At 40.1% G+C, this 27,926-nt stretch overlaps 1 protein-coding gene across 7 annotated transcripts in view; it reads right to left on the minus strand.

Moving 5' to 3' along the window:
- The window catches only part of RYR3 (ryanodine receptor 3), a 1,082,755-nt gene that overhangs the window by 358,259 nt on the left and 696,570 nt on the right, over positions 1–27,926 (minus strand). For all 7 annotated transcript variants that reach the window (XM_073608696.1, XM_073608694.1, XM_073608691.1 and 4 more), the window contains 5 exons: positions 18,962–19,085; positions 16,978–17,093; positions 13,512–13,579; positions 2,871–2,992; positions 58–107 (listed from right to left, as the gene is read on the minus strand). In XM_073608696.1, the coding sequence (XP_073464797.1) occupies positions 58–107; positions 2,871–2,992; positions 13,512–13,579; positions 16,978–17,093; positions 18,962–19,085 (480 nt within the window). The remainder of the gene's footprint in view (positions 1–57; positions 108–2,870; positions 2,993–13,511; positions 13,580–16,977; positions 17,094–18,961; positions 19,086–27,926) is intronic.

Here is a 27,926-nt window from a genome sequence, read left to right on the forward strand (position 1 = left end):
TTTCAATAGAGAAACCTACTTGTAGTTTCTTGCCTGTCCTAACTGCAAATGACTTACCAAACAATGATATCCTATGTCTGACAAGAGCTGCCAGTTTGCAGAACAGACTGAAGTGACAGAAAAAAGTACAGAGGAAAATGAAAGAAAATGGTATTGCATTAGGAAAATAGATTTAAAGATATCAGTGATAGATAGACACAGAGATTACGAAAGCCCTACTTTCGCCTACACACAACATAGCAATATATATGTATTTCTTATCTGTTAAAGGTTGTTATGCAGTTGCCAATATTTGTTAATAATTTCTACATGCATGCTGATGTTGAGGAATCAAATCTGTTCTGTGTCCCTGATGCTGCTGTGTGATAGGGCCTTACATTAATTTAATTAATGAAATCATGATTGGGATTTCATGAAATCTCTTATTTTACCATTTTTTAAAAATATTTTTACTTATTCATAATATTCAAGGGCAATTTCTAGCCCTTGAAAATCAAGGTGGTGTTGGCACTGGGGATGTTATTGTGTTCATTATAGTACCTTATACTTCAAGTAGTTATAAAGACTAAGACTAACAGTTTTTTACTTTCATGCATTCTACGCATTAGGGTAGAAAATCATTTGTGTCATAGAATCCCCCCAGTCCCCTATATACTTACCTGAATCTGATTTCAGGGCCGAGCCGTACTGTCTGTATCAAGAGCGATCCTGCACGAGTGCCCCCATAGAAAGTGGCTTTCTTTGGGGGAACTTGTGTGGAGGAGGAGCCAGAAGCACCAGTGGGGTACCCCAGAAGAAGAGGATTGGGGCTGCTCTGTGGAAGACCATTGCACAGAGCAGGAAAGTATGACATGTTTATTATTTTATTTAAAAAAATATTCAAAGCATTACAATCACTTCAACTGATAAAGTAAGCCTAGAATTTAAGATTAAGGTTAGGATTTTGTTTATCAATTATCACTAATAGTTAGGTTTTAGAGACTTAAAGAGATTCTAAAGCCTTAAGGATTTTCAGATTAATGCATTCTATGCATTACGGTAAAAAAACCTTCTCTGCTGTAGCTGCCCCCCAGACCCCCCTTTTCTTTACCTTAGCCCATATAATCCAGCGATGTGCACAAGCGCAGTGGTTCCCGCCACTGTTTCTCTCCTCATTGGACAGATTGATAGCAGCAGGAGCGTTTGACTCCCGCTGCTGTCAATCAAATCTGGTGACACGGGGGGGGGGGGCAGGGCCGGAGTCCTACTGTCTGTGTGAATAAACACAGCAGCAGGACTTGGGAGGGAGCACGCACAGGTGCCGCAAGGAAAAGTGGCTTTCACTGGGGACTCCCCGATGAGGAAGAGGCCTGGAGCGCCAACGGGGATCCCAGAAGAAGAGGATCAGGGCTGCTCTGTGCAAAACCATTGCACAGAGCAGGAAAGTATAGGCATAACAACAAAGCTTTACAACCACTTTAAGTGTTAGGTTACATTTAAAAAATAATTCCAGGCATTGGTATGTTATACATAGTTACATTGGTCCACCTTGGACCAATGTAGCTATGCATATACCAAAACTGGCTAATTCTTCTGGAAGTTGGAAATCACAAAAGTAAAACACCACTACCTCTGTGATCTCCACTTGCTTTTGGGTCCTGCGCTACTCTCCTGCATTGTGAACACAGGAGGTCAGCCGTTCTGCACGGGCACCATTCAGAGAATGATTTGTATTTTCTGAATGAATGCAAAGTGTTCACTGATTGGACAAGGTGGAGAGTGTTTTTGTCATTACTCTGCCTCGCAAAGCATTCTCGCCAAGCACTCAAGCTCCTGTGTTCAGTAAGCAAAGGTGCAGCCTCTTGGCACAGGACCCAGATGCAAGTGGAGATCACTGAAGTAGCAGTGTCTGTCAGGAACTATGTACCAGCTGTCAGGCGAATAGTTGTTAGGTCAAATGTTAGGAGAAGGTTAGGTGTTAAAAAGGATTTTTAGGGTTAGTTTATAATTGTTTTATTCAGGGCTGGTTATATGTTAGTGTCAGGATAAAAATTTAGTTTAGACACATAGTTAATTTTCTTTCTCTTTGTTTTTAGGGCTGAGATCCCCACAACAAGCACTACTAGTGGTAGGTTCTTTTCCACCCTGAATTAAGTGTTTCAACACAACCTACACAAAATTCCCATTGTGGAAGAGTAGTCCCAAAGTGTATCCAACAGCGATCACTGCAGGTAATCCCTGGCTGTGCAGAGAATGGCAAATAGCTGCTGCTACAGACGACCTCTCATTATAGTGAATGGGTCGGCAGTCACAGAAGGAATTCGCCGCTATAATTCGCACCAACCCTAGTCGCCGGTGTGAATGTAGTCTTACAATGCAAAACAAAATTCGTGGGAGCAACTGAAAGTGATCTCTACCTGGATATCGAATGTTTATTTGCTCTAGAATTTGTGGGGCAGTGAGGTCATCACATTTTTTATCTGGCTTATTCAACAACAAACCTAGACTTTGATTGATTGGATTGTCATCTCCAACCCCTTCAGAGGCCAATGACACCAAAAACATGCAGATAAGCAACCTATATAGAATCCTTTATCAGGCACACATTAATAAAAAAAATATTTTGTCTAATGTGTGCCTGAATAAACCATAGATTCCCTTGCTGTTTAACACTGACTAAAAACAAGAAGCTACACACACACATCAAGACATTAAACATTATATTATAGTTGTGCCCGAAAGACTAAAGGCTAAATGTGATGTTTGCAGTAAATATTTTATAACTATGTAGGGTTTTTCAAATTAGTAATATACTATATGGATCATATGGAAAACCATATGGACATAAGTACATGACATCATTTTATTGAAAGTCACAAAAAGGCTTTTACCTTGCCACCATTTCTTTCTCCTTGTTGGATGCATAGCCGCTACTGCTGAGAGTTTTAATTGGAGAAGAGAGAAAATACAGGCAGTGGTTCTTAAAGTACTGGTCGACGAGTGGTAAAAGAACCTACAAAAAATAATATAAGATATGCTTTTCAGCGTGCACACTTTAATAATTAAAATTTTCATAAACAACTGTAAAGATAAAACAAAGCTGCACCAAAGAACAATGTTAATAAGGGTAAGTAGCAATACAATTTAGTTTATTTTCTTACTATACTTCAAAAGCTTTAAAAAGCTAGAAAAACAGAATCTCAGAATGAGATACAATGTTTAATTCTTAAAGAAGGTGCATAATTCTTATCTGTGAGATCAACCACAAACGTTTCACCTTAGTGAGTCTATATGCTCCCAACTCACACCAGATGTGTTTCCTCCACAAACTGCTCAAGAAAGTTTTGTCCCTTTACCCTTTCGCTGCCAGGCCCTGTGCTCCATTTTTACACTCAGGTGGCCAGGCCATTTTTTCAATTTTTCCATTTTTTTTTTAGTTTTCCCTTACGGCTTTCAGAGTTTGTTAAAGACCACCCAAAACCATATCTTTTCTGAAAGCACATGACCAGTAGAATACAAATAAGGTGCTAAAGATTTTTAGGGCACAATGATATTTGCGCAAATGTTTATCAAAACAATATTTTCGTTAAAAATACACTATAATAATTTTCAGCAGATAAAAACACAGTATATTTGATAAAATTCCTACTAAATATAAAAGCTTAACCTGTATTGAGTTAACAAATAACAAATATTTGTAATTTTTAAATTACGCCTTTTTGCAAAATGGTGAAAACTTAACGTACACAAAAATGTAAATAACCACATTTCTCAAAAAATCTGAAGGTTTTCATCGTTCCCTTACAGCTTTCATTCAGTTTGTTTAAGACCATCCAAACCATATATTTTCTGAAAGCATAGGACCAGTAGAATAAAAAGAACGTGCTACTGATTTTTAAAGCCCCACAATATTTGTGCAAATGTTTATCAAACAATATATTTGCAAAACATTTTCCAAAATCATTTTTAGCAGATATAAACATAGCAAATTTTACAAAATCCCTGCTAAATTCTTACTAAACATAAAAGTTTAACCTGTATTGAGTTAATAAATAACAAATATTGGTAATTTTAAAATTGCGCCCTTTTGCAAAATGGGGAAAACTGAAAGTATGCAAAAATGTAAATAACCACATTTCTTTAAAAATCTGAAGGTTTTCATTGTTCCCTTACAGCTTTCAGAGTTTGTTAAAGACCCCCAAACCATATATTTTCTGAAAGCACATGGCTAGTAGAATAAAAAGAAGGTAGGTGCTACTGATTTTTAAGGCCCCACGATATTTGAGCATATGTTTATCAAAACAATATTTTCCCTAAAAATATTCTAAAATCATTAATATGGATTCATACATGGCAAAATGTACACAATTCCTGCTAAATTCCTAGTAAATATAAAAGTTAAAACTGTATTATGTTAATAAATAACAAATGTTTGTACATTTTAAATTGCACCTTTTTGTGAAATGGTGAAAACTGTAGGTACGCAAAACTAAATAAAAACTATTTTTCACTTACAGCTTTCAGAATTTGAAAAGATCTCCTCAAACTAGACATTTTCTGAAAGTACATGACCCGTAGAATAAAAAAAAGTGCTGCTGATTTTTTGGGCCCTGCAATAATTGCACAAATGTTCATGATTTCACTAAAAATACACTAAAATCATTAATAGTGCACATAAGCACAACATAACTTACAAAATTACAAAATTCCTGCTAAATTACTACTAAAGTATCACTCACATGTGGCATACTAAAGTGTACGCCCATGGAGGGCCATGTTTGGCCGCACGAGGATGCACAGGTGTTCCGTGCATCCCTGTACAGGACAATCCCATTTATGTTAATTGGGATGCAAAGGCTGCACAGGCATAGCTGCTGTTCCCAATCTGACATCCATGTGGATGTGGGTACATGACCCCGAACGCAGACAGTGTGAGTTCAGGGACATGCATGCGGACCTAAGGATGTAAAATTGGGAGCAATGGCTCTGTTCGTGCAGTGGCTACAGAGATTCATGGAACACCTGTGCATCCCAGTAAAGGTACGCCGTGTATGCCCTGTGTGAGCAAGGCTTTAGGCCCCTTTCAAACAAGCAGACCGATCGGGTCTGCCTGTCAGTTTTTCAGGTGGGCCCAATTGGACCACCCACTGTTCTCTATGGAGAGGCTGATGTAAATGGACATGTGTCCATTTACACCTGCCTTTAATCCGATCCTGTCCGCTAAAAACAGACAGATGGGGATCCTATTCCCCATCCAGCTAGCAGTTCGGGTCGGATGGTATCCGATGGAAATGGACAGGTAGTCCATTTCCATTTGACCGCCCCACAGAGAACAGTGGACTATGTCCGTGTCCGCTCTGCATCAGCAGAGAGGACGCAGACCTGTCATCCGCCTACTCAGTTGAGATCAGCAGACAGATCCCCCGCTGAGCAGGTGGATCTGCTCGATCGGTCGTTTCATTAGGGGCGCCGCCCCCCTGCAGGGCGCCAGACTAATAAGTTTGGATGAGTTTTTTTTTAAGCCACATGATTAGAGCCTGAGGCTCTGATTACCTTCAAAAAGGTTGGGCTCGGGGCGCAGAGCATTGCACCCCCGAACCCACCCACTTGTGACAATAGGGAGTTAATATTTGCAACTTTCTTCCGGCTTCTCCTTCTGGCCAATCAGGACACATCGGGTTGGCTGGTAGGAGAACCTAAGGAAGCCATGGAGGGGTGAGTGCGGGCTGACCTGGGGGGGTTTTTGTCTCCTCAAAAAAAGTTTAGCACCAGCCGCCACTGGGTCTTACTATGTTTTTGTGTTTTGTTTTACTTTTTAAATTTTTTTTACAGTTACATTTTTTTTTTGGGGGGGTCTTTGGTGAGATATCACTGGTCTAAACAGTCCCCCATATCTATGTAGCACTTTACTTAAATGAATAAGGAATCCGTATAGTAACACTCACGGTTTACTATGTATCAGCTGTCAGTGGACATAAGAGCGATCACTGCCTATGTCCACTGTACTACAGGGGGAGGCTGGTAAACACATGTTTATCAAGCCCCCCCAAGCCACAACTTTTCCCGTAACCCGCACCACTCCCCCCTCCCCCTGGCGCTCCCCAGCCCGCCACCTTGCCGACAGAGATTAGAGTGGCCAACAGCTGCAGGCAGCGGATGGGAAGGAGTGCTGCCGCGATGCATTGGGGGTGTGGGGGCAGTACATGGGGGGGGTCTGACTGGGGGGGAACACATCTGGATCCCCTAAGCCCCATGCAGAACCTGAAGCCGGCGGGATTGGAAGAGGAGGAGGAGGATTGCAGGGATCAGTGCTGGGAGGAAGAAGGGGATAGTAAATGAGAGTGGGGGAGCAGTTTAAGGTGAAAGGGAGCGCCGGTGGGGTGGCTGGGGACAGGAAAGCGGCAGCATGGGTGGGGGGGGGCGGGGGTCATATTTGAGGTTAATAACTCTGATCAGCAGGTTGTAATCCGCTGATCAGAGTTAGAGAATTGTTCAGCAAAGTCTGCTGAACAATTCTGCTATAAGTTTATGGTCATTGAAGTGACCACGAGCTTATAACAGAGTTAGAAATTAGGTCTGTACAGCGTACGGACCTGGCCACCTGCAGGCACTTTTGTAGGTCTGTACGGCGTACAGACCTGGCAGTGAGAGGGTTAAACAAGGCTATTCAAAGTTTAACTAAACGCAAAACTTTTTTTTCTTTAGTTTTGGATAGTGAGGATAGTGAGGATATAGATTAGAACCCCTGTAATTTTATTATTGCTGTCTGTGTCACCGTCTCTATTTCTCTTGTTTACCCTTATCATTAAATGTGAAAGTAAAAGAAAATCACAAATTTTGGGTTATCCCCAGAAAAGTAATAGAGGAGAAATTCAGTTCTAGACACTAGTTCTGGTGACCTGGAGATCCCCAAGAGATTCTTTTAATTTGCAAGAATTTCCTCTCACTTCCTGTTTGCCTATGGGATAGGAAGTGAAGTTAAATCTCCCCAATGGAACAAAAATGGCAAAATAAACCTTACAAAAAACTTTTGCCTATAGTTCTACTCAAATAATTTGAGGTGACTTCAACCTCATGACTGATCCATGATTGGACTGCTCCTCCTACACAAAGAAAATATTGCATTCTCTGCGTCCTCTCTTCCAGGCTGTAGATGTGTGTGGCGCACACATGATGCAAGTGAAAGAGACTTCACCTTTGTCTCACATACATATAACAAACTCTCGTTTAGACTTATTTGCTGTAGACAAATGGACACTGGTATACCCCTCGTCCATCTCTAATATCACATGTTTTGACCATGCTATGATTTCAATAGTCAAGGAAGAGAAGGATATCTATACTCCTGTGTATTTATTGAAAAGCAATACAAGAGTACTGCATTCTCCAAACAATTTTCCCTTGCTGGTTCAGCATCACTGGGAATATTTTGATACAAACAGCCCCGTAGTCTCAAATGACTTTCCCCTATGGAATGCCCATAAGGCTTATATGAGAGGCATATTATTACAGATCAGTGCCTGAGCCAAAAAACTATATAATCATACATTTTCCTCTCTTCTCTGTAGCATTTATTACTTTGAAATGAAAAACAAACGTAATCTTAGGCACTTAGGCAAACTTAGGCACGACCTACGAACTCTATTGTGTGAACAATACGACACTTAAAACTCCAGTACTATGCAAACAACAACAGAGTGGGCAAATTCCTAGCCAATAGACTTAAAGTGCAAATGTCCAAAGCCAAGATCTCTCATCTTTTCCACCCCATACAAATCATGGGCTACCTTTCCCCCAGAGATGCTGAAACCCTATATTGTCATTCTTCCTGGGAAGGAAATTACCCTTCCAATTTCAATCAAATTTCCCTGTTGAATACTGATGTTAAGTCGTATGCTAAATTGCTAGCGTGACATCTGATGTCAATAATACCTACATTAATACAACCTGACCAAATGGGATTTATCACTGATAGGCAGGCCTCAGACCCCACACAGAGGATTATCAATATTTTCCAATATACTGAAAAAACCCAAACACCTTCTCTGCTTCTTTCTATTGATGCAGAGAAAGTGTTCAATAGGGTCCATTGGTCATATATGCACCATGTGCTTCAGAAAATGTGTTTTTGTAGTACCATTCTATCAGCCATTTTGACATTACATACACACCCTTCCGCATAGGCCTTTACCACAAACATGCTATCTGACTGTTTCCTTATCATAAATGGCACACGCCAAGGCTGCCCACTTTCTCCCTCTATATTTAACCCTATGATTGAATCTCTGGAAGAGGCCATTTGATTGCGCCCCAGTATCTCTGGCAACCAGTTCATTGATAAAACCCACAAAATGAACCTGTTTGCGGATGATGTCATCTTGTTCCTTACAAAACCTTCTATGTCCCTATATTTTACCCACCAGATCTTAACAATTTAGCTCTGTGTCTTACTATAAGCTTAATTTTAAATCTCTCATATTGGACCTTGGTGTTTTCTAAATGCTGTTAAGCAATCTCTGCAGCAATCCCTTCCTTATATGTGGAACAACACATTCCATACCTAGGGGTCACTCTGACAACCCAAAATAATGTCACTTGTAGCTTCTAATTTTGACCCTTTTCTTAAAAAACGTACTAAATCTGAGCTCTCATGGTCCTTTAAAATGTTGGTCCTCCCTCAAATTCTATATCTTTTCAGGACCCTCCCCATCCCTATTAAATCCACTTATCTCAGGTCCTTCACATCCATACTTAACAAGTTTATCTGGAAAAACAAACGTAATATGTGCTCTTATTTGCAATTAACTAAACATAGGTATGTTGGAAGTATGGGTTTTGTGGACATTAGAGGCAACTAACTAGCTACAAACCTAGACCAACTTAAACACTGGTTCAAACACTCGGCCAATATCCTATAGGCTGAAATCGAATCTGCTATGGTACCAGGCAAATACCTTTACTACGTTTGGCAGATGTGTGGCTACCATGTGACCTGTAAATTCTATCACTAACTGCACAAGCGTCCATCCTAGCATGGAGAACCTTATGTAACTTATCACTGTGTAGTACCATAAGCAGTAATATACCTTTGCAAATCTCTATACTAGATGTGCTTATTCCAAATTTGTGATCTAAACACTGGTCAAGCCGTGGCATAACTACAGTAGATGACTTGATTACAGTGTTGCCAACCTACCAGATTGAAATTTACTGACCCAACAGCCAACATTTACTGGCACAGCAACGTTTTTACTGGCATTTCCAACAGTTACAAATTTACAGTTTTAAGTGCAAATTTTAGTTTTTAGGCTACAAATAAGTACAATATGCAATTAGCAATGTGATTTAATGTAGATATTAAGGCAACAAGTAGATTTCTTATTTTATTCTCTATATAGTAACTAAATAGCTCAGGGACAGGACTCAGGAGGGCAAGAAGTTAGAATGAGCATACACGCACACATGAAATTGACTCTCATGGTGACACTGACAGCAGTGTGCAGCAGCACAGATGATGATGACACCTCACCAACATGACATGTCCCTGGGTTGAGTCACAGTGACAGTCTCTCTCCACACCAGGTGGTCCCTTCACTCCACAGTCAAAACAGCACTGACAGTATCACTATTTACTGTGCTTTCAATTGTGTTAATCACTGGGAACTAACCAAAAAATTACTTTTCAGTGGTACTACACCTCATTTAGACTGGCTCTCTTTTCCTCCTCCAGTTCTCCCCTGTGCTGGCGCAGCTGTGAGCACATACTGTAGGTAAATTATTACCTAGCCTATGGTCATGCAAGAATTTGACCAGTTACTGCTGTAAAACATCCATTTATTATCTAAAATCTCAGGCATACTGGTGTGTCCTAACCCATCTTTGGCAATCCTCATTTTGGGGATTGATGATTTTCTTATTAAGTACTGCACAGTAGTTACCCACTGTCAGAGAGGTTACCTTGATGGACGCTGTGGTGGCCGCTGTGGTGCGCGTCGGTGTGCGCCGGTGCACGCTGGTGCGCACGTTCCTGTGGGACGCCTGCCTTTACACGCCCATGAAATTTAATGGTATCACAGTCTTAGTCCGTAGGCTTCAATATTGAGTTGGCCCACCCTTTTGAAGCTATAACAGCTTCAACTCTTCTGGGAAGGCTGTCCACAAGGTTTAAGAGTGTGTCTATGGGAATGTTTGACCATTCTTCCAAAAACGCATTTGCTAGTCAGGTACTGATGTGGACGACAAGGCCCGGCTCGCAGTCTCCACTCTAATTCATCCCAAAGGTGTTCTATCAGGCTGAGGTCAGGACTCTGTGCAGGCCAGTCAAGTTTCTCCACCCCAAACTCGCTCACCAATGTCTTTATGGACCTTGCTTTGTGCACTGGTCAAAATCATTTGGTAGAGGGGGGATTATGGCGTGGGGTTGTTTTTCAGGGGTTGGGCTTGGCCCCTTAGTTCCAGTGAACAGAATGCTTAAGGCATCAGCATACCAAGACATTTTGGATAATTTCATGCTCCCAACATTGTGGGAACAGTTTGGGGTTGGCCCTTCCTGTTTAAACATAACTGCACACCAGTGCACAAAGCAAGGTCCATAAATACATGGATGAGCAAGTTTGGGGTGGAGGAACTTGACTGGCCTGCACGGAGTCCTGACCCCAACCTGATAGAATGCATTTGGGATGAATTAGAGTGCAAACTGCGAGCCAGGCTTTCTCTCCAACATCAGTGCCTGACCTCACAAATGCGCTTCTGGAAGAATGGTCAACCATTCCCATAGACACACTCCTAAACCTTGTGGACAGCCTTCCCAGAAGAGTTGAAGCTCAAAAGAGTTGAAGAGTTGAGTGTTGAATGCAAAAAGAACTCAATTTGACGCACTAAAAATGGAGATGCCCACTGGAACATTTATTGTGCAATTCTGGTCACACCAAAGTTACCACGTTCTATAAATGTTTGCAAGCCAAACTATCTAATCCATTTGAGAACTCTTACTAGAAATGGCTCCAATAAATTCTATACCTGACCTTACACAGAATGTAAGGGATGTCCACCATTTTTGAAGGAATAAATGTGCATTTATCATTTTTGTCACAGGAACCTGCAAAGCATTGTACCCACAATTAGTTGTTCACAGGAGCAATGCAAGGCTTCTGTAGACTCTTCCTCCAGCTCCCTGCCCATGCCAAGGTACAGGCTTTTATTTGGAGAGCTGAAGAAAGTGTCAATGAACTACAAAATCCCTGATCACTGTACTCATGTTGCATTGAAATATACAAGTCTATCTGCTCAAATGGAAGATGGGACTTGTAGTTCATTAATTTATAGATCTCTGTGAATGATTGCAGACAGGGCCCCACACAGCTGCACTGATTACAAAAGTGACAGAAGCTCCAGGGGAGAAGAAGCCCCGCATGCTCTCACAGGGAAAGCCAGTTTGCACATGGAGGGGGCTTATTTGCACTAATTCATTCACCACCTGCTTTATACACCAGCTAATCTATTTTATATTGGTCTTGGGACTGATGCCCAAAGGCCTAGTTGTGGTGTCACATCAGCAGATTTGTTACACATGTTCTGGATTTGTCCACAAACCATTTTTTGGATTACTTTGTTTAATGGTCTAAAAACTCACTTTGGTCTTCAAGCCCTGAGGGCACCAAAAGTTTGCCTCTTGGACATTCTAAAAGTCTTTGTACCTATATTTATTCTTTGTTTAGACTCATTCTCTTTTAAGCAAGGAAGACTACCCTTAACTGGAAAAATACCGGTCTCCCAACTTTTCAAGAAGTTTATCATCAAGTGAATTCAGATTGTCTGAAATACAGAGTAAGGCCTATCCCAAAACATTTTCTAAGGTATGGCAACCCCGGATGGCCACATCTACAGTTCAGTTGTCTGACACTTCTCCAGTCATTGTAATCCTTAATGGTGTACCAATAGACTTATACCTGTCTTTCACCTTAGTTCAATGTTATTGTATGTACCTCTCTGTATGTAAAGGGGAGGGAGCAGTGTATGAAAGTAGTGCATGTTTGTGTGCATGAATGTTTGTGCAATGATTTGAATCTTAGTGTTCAGGCGCTGTGCAGCCTAATTGTCAATATTTAAACACAGCCATTGCTGTGCTTACAGTTGTATTCATCCAACTGCTACAGAAAACACACTTTAAATTAAAAAAAAAATAGCTATTTTATGGAACAGAATTTTTGAATATATTTTTTTAATATGTATTTATAATTCCTATATCAACACAATGCACTCTACCCTTACATGTTCATAGAATATGATCTAATATATGTTTTCTTCCTTTTCATGACATTGTTTCACAACTCTTTTTCCTACTCATATCACAGGATATTGCTCAGCACAACAGAGGGGGGTTCTAAGTCCTCGGGACTAACGTCGCTATCACTTTTTGCCACTGTCCTGATAAACAGATAAAATATCATAGGAGATTTTTGACCAACTTTCAATATATCAGTTTTTTTTTTTAAATCATTTTTTACTAATGATCCATGTATGCAATAAACAAAAATAACTACGGTATCTACTCGAGTATAGGCCGACCTGAATATAAGCCGAGGCACTGAATTTTACCACAAAAAACTGCGAAAACGTATTGACTCGAGTATAAGCCTAGGGTGGGAAATTCAGCAGCTACTGGTACATTTTCAGGATGCGGTGTCACTGCCGGTGTCACTGTGCCCATCAATGCAGCCTTATCATGCCCATCATTGTAGCCTCACTGTGCCCATCACTGCAGCCTCACTATGCCCATCATTGCAGCCTTACTGTGTCCATAATTGTAGCTTCAATGTGCCCATCACCGCAGCCTCACCATGCCCATCATTGCAGCCTCACCATGCCCATCATTGTAGCCTCACTCTGCCCATCAGCCCAGCCTCACCATGCCCATCATTGCAGGCTTACCATGCCATCGTTGTAGCCTAACTGTGCCCATCACCACAGCCTCACCGTGCCCATCATTGTAGTCTCACGCCCATCATTGCCACCTCATTGTGTCCGTCATTGCAGCCCCAATGTGCCTGTCATTGCAGCCTCACTAGTAGTGACTGTGCCCATTCATGCAGTCTCAGCAGTCAGTACCTGGATTGCACAGCGGCATCTCCCGCTGTTTCTCGGAGCTCAGTCTGAAATGTTTGGCCTTGCTGTGACAAAAGTCCCGCTCTACGCCTAGACCAGCTCCTGTGATAGACGCAGTGTTCTGTCTATCACACGAGCTGGTCTAGGAGGAGGGCGGGACTTTTGTCACAGCGTGGCCAAAAATTTCAGAGTCAGCTCTGAGACACAGTGGTCTCCCGCTGTGTAAGGGAGGGAGAGATGGGAGTACTGCAGCCAAAGTTCAAAGCAGCCCCAAAGCAAGCAGCCTAAAGGCCAGTCCAGCCCTGCCCTCACTCTAGTATAATCCGAAGGGGGGGGGTTATATAATGTCACAATGTACTAGATGTTCATCAATCAAAACCATTGCAATGTCCAAAGCCTAACAAAGAATACAAACACATTTAGCTTACTTTGGCAAAAAACTTGATTTCTTGTTCGTGTGGGGATTTCTCACTTTTACCACTCCCAACAACTGCCTCTGTGGAGATATAAATGAAAATTATCATTCAAAAGAAGAATTTTAGTCAACTAAAATTGTATGTGTTTGTATCTATAAAAGGTATCCAGTGTGATCAAACTAAGTCAAGTCTCTGCATAATGCAAACAATAAAGAAACGAAATACAGAATGTTGTTTCTATAGCAGTTTTAAATTGGAGCTTCAATCCATCCTGTTTTCTTCAGCCTTGGAATATTTTTTTTGACCACTGCTATGAGGTCAGCTTGAACAGAAACAAAAATGTTAAGAAATGTTCAAATTGTGCTCATATCACTTTAAGACATTATAAACTTTCCTACCTGCACCTTGTGTTTTTCACCTGCATGAAATATGCATTGATTATGTAGTTTCATGGTGTCATTTGTTAGCCTGTACACAGAGTCTATAGCAAAATAAATCTGTCCTGAGTCAGAAGTTTCTGTTTATTTAAAACATGAGGCATGCAGCATGGCACTGCACAGGTTAATGCAAGACATCTGCTGTCAGTATTGTGAGAACTGTGTTTTCCTGTGAAGAAACTACATTGTCCACAATCCCTGGGTCTCTCAGTGTAGTGCTGGTGCAGGGGAGAGCAATTAACAAACAGAGCTTACCATGCTAGAAGAGATATTTTTGTTTCATAAACTGTTTGTGATGCAACACAGAGACATGGCTAGGCATAGGGACAAGGTAGTTGGATTAATGCATGGAGATAGTGTCAGCCATTACACTACAAACTGCAGCCACAACTAATTATGTGAAGGTCTTGCGAGCCAAAAATGGATTAATGCCTCTGTGAGGTGAATCAATTATAGACAAGCTGCAAACACTGACCACGTTTCATTTCGTGCATATACCAAAATTATATAAATAAATGTGTCTGCGCTAAAAATTACAGATATATCCCAATTGCTAAAAAGGTGTATATATAATATAGAACTGTGCTCCAAAAAAATTTCAATATATTAAAATAAAAAAAGTGCCAGTAATACTGTACATAGAATGAATACAATCCTTTTGTGAAAGTATCCCACAAAGTGCAACATGCAAAAAAAGGTAAACAATATATTCATAAGATTATAAATATAAAATAAAAATTCTATTTGTGTAACAATCAAGTGTCCACATCCAAAAAAGTTCAGTTCATTGATTCCAAGACGTAAAGTGCAGGTATATGGTGTCCACAAAAACAGTGTACATCATGCTCCTCCTTAATGGTGTTCACAATACAGCATGCTTCAGTGCTCTCCTGTGACCCCCCACTTGTGCTTGCGCTCACCTCTGAGCGTGTGACACGGTAATTAAACGGTGTCTAATCTGCTCCTATTGCTGACAGCTCCGTCCTACCCCTCCCCGATGCGTATTCGGTGCCGAATATGCGTCGGGGAGGGGTAGGACGGAGCTGTCAGCAATAGGAGCAGATGAGAAACAACACACTGCACGCCATACAAACGCTTGTTTCATACAACACACTCTGGAAAGACTGGTGCACTCACGCACCTGCATATTGTGAGTACCCTTCTGGAGGGAAGTTTTAATATACTTTTAATAAATCCTGAACTGCATCACACTATGGAGCTTTTTCTTTCTTTTATGTGAAACTATTTGATGTCATCTGAGAGAGTTGGAGTTTACACCAGCATACCCTGTATGAGCCCAGGAGTGGCTCCAATGCGTGTTTAGACACCATTTAATTACCGTGTCACACGCTCAGAGGTGAGCGCAAGCACAAGTGGGGGGTCACAGGAGAGCACTGAAGCATGCTGTATTGTGAACACCATTAAGGAGGAGCATGATGTACACTGTTTTTGTGGATACCATATACCTGAACTTTACGTCTTGGAATCAATGCACTGAACTTTTTTGGATGTGGACACTTGATTGTTACACAAATAGAATTTTGATTTTATATTTATAATCATATGCATATATTGTTTACCTTTTTTTGCATGTTGCACTTTGTGGGATACTTTCACAAAAGGATTGTATTCATTCTATGTATTACTGGCACTTTTTTTATTTTAATATATTGAATTTTTTGGAGCACAGTTCTATATTATATATACACCTTTTTAGCAATTGGGATATATCTGTAATTTTTAGCGCAGACACATTTATTTATATAATTTTGGTATATGCAGCCACAACTAGTAAGCTCATCATTAGAAGGTAGGGCAAATAAACAGCATAAAGAGTATAACAACACTAATACCTAGTTAAAACAACAAAAACATTTGAAAATGTACAATGCTTTAAAAATCACAGTATGACATGTCGAAATAACATTTATTTTTGTGGTACACAGAAAATAAACTGATTTTAAACTTCAATATATTTATTTGGTACACCTTTTCTGACTAGAAATCTCACACAGCACCATACCAGGCTGTATAATTTTTATGAAAAAAAACCCCTAATATCAAGAAGTAAAAAGCACAATGATCCTAATGAATCTACTGTGAACTCTGAAAGAAACACTATAGTCATAGCTCCCAACTGTCCCTGATTTCAAGGGACCGTTCCTGATTTGGAACAATGTCCCTCTGTCCCACTTTTCTCCTCATCTGTCCCTCACTTTGGTCTGATCTATATAGTTGTACATAAAATGCACTACCTATCGATCAAAAAAAGTTTCCTAGTGTTAAACCGTTCATTAAATTTCTACATTTCTGCATTTGTAGATTTCAAAAGCCAATATAAAGGAATAGTAGTGTAGAAGTATAAAAAAAAGCACTTGTGGGTTTTACTAATTTTTTTTTGTTTAATTCTCTTTTAAGGGGGCATGACTGGGGGTGTGTCCTATGCCTACATACTTTTGTTAATAGGTGTCCCTCGTCCCCATCTCAAAAAGTTGGGAGGTATGCTATAGTGGAGAAACAAACATTTGCTAAAACTGGAGCAGACAGAATCTGGAGTAGTTGTGCGTAGTAATCAGTCAGTTTCTATCTTCAAATTGTTCATTTAAACTTTGAAAATGAAGCTAGAAGCTGACTGGTTGCCATGCAGAGCTGCCCTGGATATTGTCTCTGCCAGTCTTAGTAAATAATTCCCCTCACTGAGTTAACCACTCCGCTCTCTGCCCAAAAGAGTACATTTATCATTACAGGAATACAAAAAAACAAAACAAAACAAAAACAGTGTCTGATAGGAGATATAATTCCAGTAAACAATATTTTCTGTCTAAATAGCAACTCTTAAGGCCTTTGTAAAAAGATCTTAGCCTTGTGTCGATGGCATCAGTTTAATATTAGTTTGAGATGCTTCTGAATTCTATAGACGTGTACAAAAATGCAGTTGACAAGTCAACAAAAGCCCACTGACAATAGCACTTAGAAACATATTAATGCTGAATAAAATTTTTACTTGTGCACCCACTTTAATAGTTGAAAGGATACATTACCTAAATGTGCAATGAATTCCTGAGCCGAATCAACATAATGCAGAACTTTCTTGAGAAATTTAAAGGCAAATCTCTTCTCCATGGAAGAAGCATCTAACTCCATATCCTTCAATCCTCTGCAAAAAATATAGGATCATTTTACCATTAACAGGTAAATTGAGTCTGTGTACGAACTGTGCTAGTTTGGGATAAACACACACACATAAGAGATAGAGATACATATACAATATATTGCATATACAGTGGATATAAAAAGTCTACACACCCCTGTTAAAATGTCAGGTTTCTGAGATGCATAAAAACGAGACAAAGATAAATAATTTCAGAACTTTTTCCACCTTTAATGTTACCTATAAACTGTACAACTTAATTGAATACCAAACCAAAATCTTATAGGTGGGTGGAGTAAAAATAAAAAAATTAAATAATGTGGTTGCATAAGTGTGCAAACCCTCTTATAACTGGGGATGTAGCTGTGTTCAGAATTAAGCAATTACTTTCAAACTCATGCTAAATAGGAGTCAGTACACATCTGCCATCAGTAAAGTGCCTCTGATTAACCCTAAATAAAGTTCAGCTGTTCTAGTAGGTCGTTCCAGACATTTTCTTAGTCGCATCCTACAGCAAAATCCATGGTTCTCAGTGAGCTTCCAAAGCATCAGAGGGATCTCATTGTTAAAAGGTATCCGTCAGGAGAAAGGTACAAAAGAATTCCCAAGGCATTAGATATACCATGAAACACAGTGAAGACAGTCATCATCAAGTGGAGAAAATATGGCACAACAGTGACATTACCAAGAACTGAACGTCCCTCCAAAATTGATGAAAAGACGAGAAGAAAACTGGTCAGGGAGGCTACCAAGAGGCCTACAGCAACATTAAAGGAGCAGCAGGAATATCTGGCAGGTACTGGCTGTGTGGTACATGTGACAACGTTCTCCCGTATTCTTCATATGTCTGGGCTATGGGGTAAAGTGACAAGACAGAAGCCTTTTCTTATGAAGAAAAACATCCAGGCCAGGCTAAATTGTGCAAAAACACACCTGAAGTCTCTCAAAAGCATGTGGGAAAATCTGTTATGGTCTGATGAAACCAAGGTTGAACTTTTTGGCCATAATTCCAAAAGATATGTTTGGCACAAAAACAACACTGCACATCACCAAGAGAACACCATACCCACTGGGAAGCATGGTGGTGGTGACAGTATCATCCTTTGGGGCTGTTTTTTTTCAGCTGGAACAGGGGCCTTAGTCAAGGTAGCGGGAATTCTGAACAGTTCCAAACAAACAATATTGGCACAAAACCTTCAGGCTTTTGCTAGAAAGCTGAACATGAAGAGGAACTTCATCTTTCATCATGACAACGACCCAAAGCATACATCCAAATCAACAAAAGAATGGATTCAGTAGAAGAATATTAAAGTTTTGGAATGGGCCAGCCAGAGCTCAGACCTGAATCTGATTGAAAATATGTGGGGTGATCTGAAGAGGGCTGTGCACAGGAGATGCCCTCGCAATTTGACAGATTTGGAGTGTTTTTGCAAAGAAGACTGGGCAAATATTGCCAAGTCAAGATGTGCCATGCTGATAGACTCATACCCAAAAAGACTGAGTGCTTAAATAAAATCAAAAGGTGCTTCAACAAAGTATTAGTTTAAGGGTGTGCACACTTATGCAACCATATTGTTTTATTTTTTTATTTTTACTTCCCTCCAACTAAAAGATTTCAGTTTGTTGTTCAACTGAGTTGTACAGTTTATAGGTCAAATTAAAGGTGAAAAAAGTTCTGAAATGATTTGTCTAATTTTTTTGAATTACAGAAACAGGACATTTTAACAGGGGTGTGCAGACTTTCTATAACCACTGAATATGAGATAGATAGATAGATAGATAGATAGATAGATAGATAGATAGATAGATAGATAGATAGATAGATAGATAGATAGATAGATAGAGAGATAGATAGATAGATAGGATATTGGTACCTGGATATAGCATATCCATTTACTTGGAGGAATTTGAAAAGTTCCTGGGCTTTTTCACGATCTCTTGCCTTTTCTTTTGCCGTTAAGGTATCATAGGGCACCAACAGTGGATGGCTTCCTGCACCTACAGAAAAAAATTAATTCTGATCAAGATTTCAAAGTATGGTGATTTTATTTCTCTTCTACAAAGGCTCTTTAAACGTTTCTGCATTTTTTGTATAAGTTTTGCAGCCATCCTCACCACAGCGTGATAACTCTTATACAAAACTGCAAGAACAGCCAGCCAGAATATAAAACTTTTTGACGACCCCTGGTACATTTTGCCTTTGGGGGGAAGGGATTTGATTTACATCCTGTGCAGATTTTTTTGGATCCCAGAGTAGATCCCGAATTATTGTATCATGGTAATCAGGACTTGAAAGGAAAGTATGTGTGTCTAGAAGGAAGAATAAGGAATTATCTGCATAAAGAGCTAATTTTTTTTCCGGTCTTATCTGAAAGCTCTGAAAAGCTCATTGAGTGTGGTGCCTGTCTAGTGGCATTAAAAAAAAAGTCAGTCCACTCCTGAAGTGTTACAATCTTTGGTTTAGTAAAGAAGTGTGGTACAGTACTCAAATGATTTATGCTGGGTTTTCTAGGATTGTGAAGATTTATAGGACTTTCAGTACTTATAGGATCCCTGCTGGGTCTTTCAGGATTTCCAGAATTACCAGGACCTTCCGTATTTACAGGATCCTAGCTGGGTCTTCCAGAATTTCCAAGATTCCCAGGACATCCACTACCTCCAGGACTTCAAGAGATCCCTGAAACGGTGCTGGGAATGTCCTTTTACATGTTTTCAAATGTATCCATTGCTTCTACCATCCAAGCCATTTCTTCAGTTCTATTGAGTCTCAGCTTTTATATCCAAATAGGTAACACCAACACCTTGATCCAATTAGCATGTAAAGGCATCGAAACACAGAAACATAGAAAAGTGACAGCAGAATATATAGATCTATGTTTGTTTCATGCATGTTTGAAACCACCTACTATTGACTGATACCTACTACAAATAAATGATGTGCGCTGCCACAGTGACATAATGAAAATAACAAACAAGCTGCAGCAATCACCAAAATATACATGTAAAAGTAAAAATAAAAAATGTCTTTGCGCTGCTTAAATTAATTAAATAAATATGTGATACATACTACTTAGACTCAACCATATAAACTAATAGATGAATAGTGTTTAGAAATCATGAAACATATAAGTGTATGTTCAATTGGCATAGACAGTACAAATATCAGAAGTGTCTTAAAGAACATATATAATGATGCAACCAATTATCTATAACATAAATGTGTGATAAGCAGAATAGTGAAACCACTTTCCCTGTAAGAGAAAACGTATTGCTGTAACTAATGTGAACAAAGTGAAAACAGTCCCCATAGAAGAGTTCAACAATTGTGATGATACAATATTCCTCCGTGATTGCTTTCCTCTACATCAGTATAATCTGTGTTCCACCATAAGTTCACCAGTGCTCCCCCACCAGGTAAATGGCGCACTCACCTTGTTTGTGGACCCATATATAGGTCTACATCGCTTGAATGAGCAAATCCTTATTAGCATTTCCAATCCCGGGATCAACCATCCACATGGATCCTCTCTGTCACTAGACGATTCCTGTGTGAAGCACCGTCTCTATATTGCTCAATTCTCACCATAAAATAGCCAATAGTGTAGTATATCTTATTTAATGTTGTGTAAAAACATTGGCTTCGGATCGAGGACAACGTCACTTGGCTCTGACTCCACGTGTTACTCCACTCACCCACAATGCTTCGTCAGGAGGGTCCACAAACAAGGTAATTGGGCCATTTAGCTGGTGGGGGAGCACTGGTGAATTTATGGTGGAACACAGATTATACTGATATAGAAGAAAGCAAGCTTGGAGGAATGTTGTATCATCACCATTGTTGAACTGTTCTATGAGGACTGTTTTCACTTTTTTCACATTAGTTACTGCAATACATTTTCTCTTAAAGGGAAAATGGTTTCACATTTCTGCTTATCACACATTTATGTTATAGATAATTGGTTGCATCAAATGTTCTTTAAGACACTTGTGATATTTGTACTGTCTATGCCAATTGAACATGTACTTATATGTTTCATGATTTCTGAACTCTGTATTCATCCATGGATTTGGTTCATATGATTGAGTCTAAGTAGTGTGTATCATATATTTATTTATCGAATTTAAGCAGCAAAAACACATTTTGAATTTTTACTTTTCAAGTTACTATTGACTGACTCACTACCTTCTCTGGAAATCTATTCTGAGCATCAACTACCTTTTCAGTAAAATAATACTTTCTAAGATTTGTTTTGAAGGCAGGTGTTATTGTTTTCCAATAGGAGGTATGAAACATCTGTGTTTTACCATTTTTAGCCCAGCTTTTTGACATCAAATCACACCTTCAGCCATAAAGGATTAAAATTGAACATGAAGTCTTACTGACACCAAAGATGGAATTATGTACAGTGGCAAGAAAAAGTATGTGAACCCCATGGAAAGGTAATTGAACCCCTTGGAATTAGCTAGTTTTCTGCAGTAATTTGCCATAAAAAGTGTTCTGATCCTCATTAAAGTCACAATAATAGACAACCACAAATGTGCTTAAGTTGATAACACAGCATTTTTTTTTTCGTGTCTTCTTTATTGGTGTTAGTAGCTGGTTGAACCTTCTTTGGCAGCAAGGACTTACTTCAAGCAAGCGCTTTCGCTATTTCTGGATCAGACCTGTACAATGTTCAGGGTGAATTTTTGAGCATTTTTCTTTACAAAACCGCTTCAGCTCAGACACATTTGTAGGATGTTTGTTGTGAATAGCTCTCTTGAGGTCATTCCACAGCATCTCAATGGGCTTAAAGTCAGGGCTCTGATGGGGCCACTCATAAAGGTGCATTTTCTTTTTTGAAGTGAGTCTGTGGTGGATTTACTTCAAGGCTTAGGGTAATTGTTCTGCTGCATCACCCAATTTCTACTAAGCTTCAGCTTGTGGAAAACCACCCTGACATTATCCTGTAAAATACTTTGGTAAACTTAGGAATTCATGTTCCCCTTGATAATGGCAAGTAGTCCAGGCCCTGAGGCAGTGAAACAAGCTCAAATCATGATGTTCCCTCCACCATACTTCACCAATGGGATGATGTTTTGATGCTGGTAAGATGTGCACTTTTTGCACCATGCATAGTGCTAAGTATTCTTCCTGAATAATTCAACTTTGTTTAATCAGTAGACAAAACATTTTCCCAGTTGTGCTGCAGGTTGCCTTTGGCAAACTTCAGAAGCACAGCTAGGTTTTTTTAAAGGGCAGTCCCTTCCTCCATGGTGTTCTGCCATAGACACGCTGCATGTTCAGGGACTTACATATGGCAGACTCATGAACATAGATGTTTGCCAGTTCCAGTATTTTCTTCAAGCTTTTAGCTGTTACTGGTGGGTTCTTCTTTACCTCTGCTTTGGGGGTCATTTTGGCTGGGTAACCACAGTACTAAACTCTCTCCATTTATAGACAACATATCAGTCAACTGATGGATGCCTAAACACTTTGAGATTGCTTTGTAAAGCTTTCTAGGCTTATAAAAATCAACTACTCTTGATTGTATGTCTTCTGAGCAGGGCCTCTATAAGGGGGGGGGAAGGGGCAGAAGCCCTGGGTGGGACCATTTACTGGCGGAAGAGGGGCGCGGGAGAAGTGCCAGCAGTATGCTGTACACACCGGCCGCGCTACATAGATGTACACACCAGCCACACTGAAACATTTGGTGAGTGAGGCCTAAGACCAGCTCCACCCCGCCTTTCACTTCCCTGTCAGGTGGAGTAATCTCCGCCCGACAGACACTTCCTAGTTCCTAGGCCTCTCACTGAGAGGCAGGCCGGGAGGTGGGATGGGAAAGGAGAATAGAGTGCTGCTGCCTGCCGGAGCTGTGACATCCGTGACATCCGAGTGCGATCGAGGCGGAGGAACTAAGCAGGAAATCACACAAGTAAGCCCGCTGAATGCCCTCTGCAGATAGCATAATTAACTCTTTGAATGGGGGGGTGGCAGCGGCTGAGGGGAGTTTGCTTAGCAATGGTATTTGTAATACGGAGCAGGAAAGGGGGTTGATCTACTGTCACTGATGGATTAGTGACCAGTGGCAGTTAATTAACCCCTTTGTGCTGCATTAGTGGCACCAGTGGGTTAATTAACACTGCCACTGGTCACTAATGCATCAGTGACAGTACATTAACCCCTTTCTTGCTGCATGTTACAAATCCCATTGCTAATTAACCACTTGCCTACCCACCATAGGTGTCAACTACAGGCACCAGGACATACCCACACATCACTGCCTGTTTCGGGCACATGCTCCTCCTGCCAACTCCCCTGTGATTGTACACAGCGGGAGACGGTCAGCAAATCCCAGCCAATGATTCATGGCCAGGACCCGCTGATCCCTAGAGGCTCAGAAAGTAAAAGAGGGACAAAGGGTTCCTGCCGCCGTCATATGACTATGCGCAGTAAGGAAGTGGTTAATAGAAGTCAATGCAAGCTGCTCTGAAGTCAGTAGTGCAGGAACCTTTTTCTAAGTCAGAGCAACTTAGAACGGTTTCATTGCACTGAATGGCGCCTTGAGGCGATTCAGTTCGCATTTGCAGCGCTCTACAAATCATTCATTCATTCATTCATTCAATGGAGCGCGACTTGTCAGGTGACTAAGTCGCTTGACAAGTTGCCCCAGTGTGAACCGCGCCTAAGTCGCTGATTGCCGCCAATACTAGTATAAAAAAATTCCAGTATACATTCCATCGTTTGTAGGCGCTGTAGCTTTCACACAAACCAATTAATATACACTTATTGGGATTTTTTTTTTACCAAAGACATGCAGCAATTTTGCCTAAATATACAGTGGGGACGGAAAGAATTCAGAACCCCTTAAATTTTTCACTCTTTGTTATATTGCAGCCATTTGATAAAATCATTTAAGTTATTTTTTTCCTCATTAATGTACACACAGGATTCCATATTGAAAGAAAAACACAGAATTGTTGACATTTTTGCAGATTTATTAAAAAAGAAAAACTGAAATATCACATGGTCCTAAGTATTCAGACCCTTTGCTCAGTATTTAGTAGAAGCACCATTTTGATCTAATACAGCCATGAGTCTTTTTGGGAAAGATGTAACAAGTTTTTCACACCTGGATTTGGGGATCCTCTGCCATTCCTCCTTGCAGATCCTCTCCAGTTCTGTCAGGTTGGATGGTAAACGTTGGTGGACAGCCATTTTTAGTTCTCTCCAGAGATGCTCAATTGGGTTTAAGTCAGGGCTCTGGCTGGGCCATTCAAGAACAGTCACGGAGTTGTTGTGAAACCACTCCTTCATTATTTTAGCTGTGTGCTTAGGGTCATTGTCTTGTTGGATGGTAAACCTTCGGCCCAGTCTATGGTCCTGAGCACTCTGGAGAAGGTTTTCATCCAGGATATCCCTGTACTTGGCCGCATTTATCTTTCCCTTGATTGCAACCAGTCGTCTTGTCCCTGCAGCTGAAAAACACCCCCACAGCATGATGCTGCCACCACCATGCTTCACTGTTGGGGCTGTATTGGACAGGTGATGAGCAGTGCCTGGTTTTCTCCACACATACCGCTTAGAATTAAGGCCAAAAAGTTCTATCTTGGTCTCATCAGACCAGAGAATCTTATTTCTCACCATCTTGGAGTCATTCAGGTGTTTTTTTAGCATACTCCATGCAGGCTTTCATGTGTCTTGCACTGAGGAGAGATGTCCGTCGAGCCACACTGCCATAAAGCCCCAACTGGTGGAGGGCTGCAGTGATGGTTGACTTTCTACAACTTTCTCCCATCTCCCAACTGCATCTCAAACGTCTTCCATTTAAGGATTATGGAGGCCACTGTGCTCTTAGGAACCTTAAGTGCAGCAGAATTTTTTTTGTAACCTTGGCCAGATCTGTGACTTGTCACAATTCTATCTCTGAGCTCTTCAGGCAGTTCCTTTGACCTCATGATTCTCATTTGCTCTGGCATGCACTGTGAGCTGTAAGGTCTTATATAGACAGGTGTCTGGCTTTCCTAATCAAGTCCAATCAGTATAATCAAACAGAGCTGGACTCAAATGAAGGCGTAGAACCATCTCAAGGATGATCAGAAGAAATGGACAGCACTTGAGTTAAATATATGAGAGTTACAGCAAAGGGTCTGAATACTTAAGACCATGTGATATTTCAGTTTTTCTTTTTTAATAAATCTGCAAAAATGTCAACAATTTTGTGTTTTTCTGTCAATATGGGATGTTGTGTGTACATTAATGAGGAAAAAAAATGAACTTAAATGATTTTAGCAAATGGCTGCAATATAACAAAGAGTGAAAAATTTAAGGGGGTCTGAATACTTTCTGTCCCCACTGTATAAAGATTTTTTTTTTTTTAGATGTTTTATAGCAGAAAGTAAATTTTTTTTTTTCTTATTAAAATTTTCGGCTTTTTTTCATTCATATCATAAAAACTAAAAAAACTGTGCTGTGCAAATACCACCAAAAGAAAGCTATATTTGTGTGAAAAAAATTATATAAATCTCTTTTGGGTGCAATGTTGCATGACCGCGCAATTACCAAGTAGCGCATTTCTATATAGCAAAAAATAGACTGGCCATGAATCTTTCAGAGCTCAAGTGGTTAAGAGATAACTATTCCAGCCAGTTCATATGGGGATTGCAGACACTGCCATCAATGTTGGGGGTTATTACATAAGCTGGAACCATTGCTGAGGATTATTGTTGCAGAAACTGATGCAAATACTGTGGGATATTATTGCATATTAAATTACCGAATTAAATCTATTTTAATTTGTATTATTTTAAGTATTTTCTTGTTTTGAAATTACACTGATTCTTTCTTTGCATGGGGGGGGGGGGCAAAATTTTCCACCTTCACCCTGGGCACCAGATGACCTTGTCCCGGCACTGCTTCAGAGAGCTCCTTTGTGTGAGGCATGGTTCACATCAGCTTGTGCTTCTTATGAACAGCAATCATAAGATGTTTGGGTACAATATTAAAATATTTGGGTGTCTTTTTTATCAATCAAATTAGCTGTAAACCACACCTCGAAGCTTATTTCATTATTTGAACTCAAGGTGTGCAAACTACTGACTCCAATTACTTTCCGTTGAAGCAATAAGTTGTTGAAATAATTAGAGGATCAGATCACATTTTATGGCAAATTACTGCAGAAAACCATTTTTTTCCAAGGGGTTCATATACTTTTTTTTGCCACTGTAACCAATACAGAATGGTTCCACAATAGATACTCCCTCCACACCTCATCTATGACTGTCTGACCAAGCTGCTTCTTGATGCAGATACCCAGTTTGGCCAGATGTATTCATTGTCTGAACCTGAACTGAATCTACACTTAAGGAGTGTATTGAGGAAAATTTGAAATAAGGATTCATGTAGTTAAAATGACTATTTTGCTAAAGCATCTATATTTCTTCCAGTCCTTGCCCATATTATTATGACAAACTGAGCTTATGAATTTTAAGTGGAAAATTCTTTGCTTTATTTGGGGTAAGAAAGGCTACAGGTTAGCGAAGAATACTTTATTTGCCCCTAAGTCGCAAGGGGGGCTTTGGGTACCTAATGTTTTATGTTATTATCAGGCGGCCCAGCTAGAGCAGAAAAACCCCGACTGAGTAGATATGAAGCTACAAGCTATTTGCCCTTACACAGTGGATTTTTTTATGTGAAAAATTCCTAGAGACCAACCCCTAATTATGGCCCCAACACTCTCACATTTGCTCACATTACGGGACTGATTACGAACACAACCTTCCTTCATTTCAGACTTAACACCACTTGCATATAGATTAAACAACCCCATGTTTCCCCCCAGGTGGGGATGCAAAAGCATTTTGATGATGTCTAAATAAAGGCCTCTATTGAATGGTCATTTTTTTACTCACAAGGGACCTTTCACTATACAGCACTGCTCCTACTTTTTCATTCCCAAAAACTGCTCTATATGACAGAATGGGACAGAGACCTTTCTATGGACCTTGAGATCTTGGTGTCCTCTAATTCAAAACTCTTTTTGGGTGTCCTTAATGTTTCACTGATAGATGCTAATATTAAGTTTTTAACAATATGGTACCTAATCCCATCTCATCTTGCTAAAATGTATTTGAATGCATCTCCGCATTGTTTTAAAGGGTGTTCTGTGCTCCATACCTGGTGGGATTGCCAGAGGATACAGGTATTCTGGAATAGGGTTTTTTTTTTGCTCTGCCGAATTACTGGGGATTGCATACTGCAGCAACCCAAAATTGCATTGGTACAGTAAATGAACCAGTAATTAGGATCCTTCGTAGCTCTTAATGACTGATCTTTTTTATCTGTCTCGTGGCCAAAATTTTAATAGCAGGAGCATGGAAGGAACCCTCGGTTTCCTTGCAGAAAGTGAAGCTTAGGATTTCTTGGTTCATGGCCCATGAACAGCTATCCATTCCTGCTTGTCCCTGAGCTGTTCCAAAAACCTTCCATCTGCCAGGACCTTCACCAGGTTGAACTACACAAGGCATATACAGTCAGGTCTATAAATATTGGGACAGCTACACAATTCTAATCTTTTTGGCTCTATACACCACAACAATGGATTTGAAATGAAACATACAAGATGTGCTTTAACTGCAGACTTTCAGCTTTAATTTGAGGGTATTTACATTCAAATCAGGTGAACAGTGTAGGAATTACAACAGTTTGTATATGTGCCTCCCACTTTTTAAGGGACCAAAAGTAATGGGACAGATTAACAATCATCCATCAAACTTTCACTTTTTAATACTTGGTTGCAAATCCTTTGCAGTCAATTACAGCCTGAAGTCTGGAACACATAGACATCACCAAACGCTGGG

This window comes from Aquarana catesbeiana, linkage group LG13 (genome assembly GCF_042186555.1).
Source record: "Aquarana catesbeiana isolate 2022-GZ linkage group LG13, ASM4218655v1, whole genome shotgun sequence".
Classification (NCBI taxonomy): domain Eukaryota; kingdom Metazoa; phylum Chordata; class Amphibia; order Anura; family Ranidae; genus Aquarana; species Aquarana catesbeiana.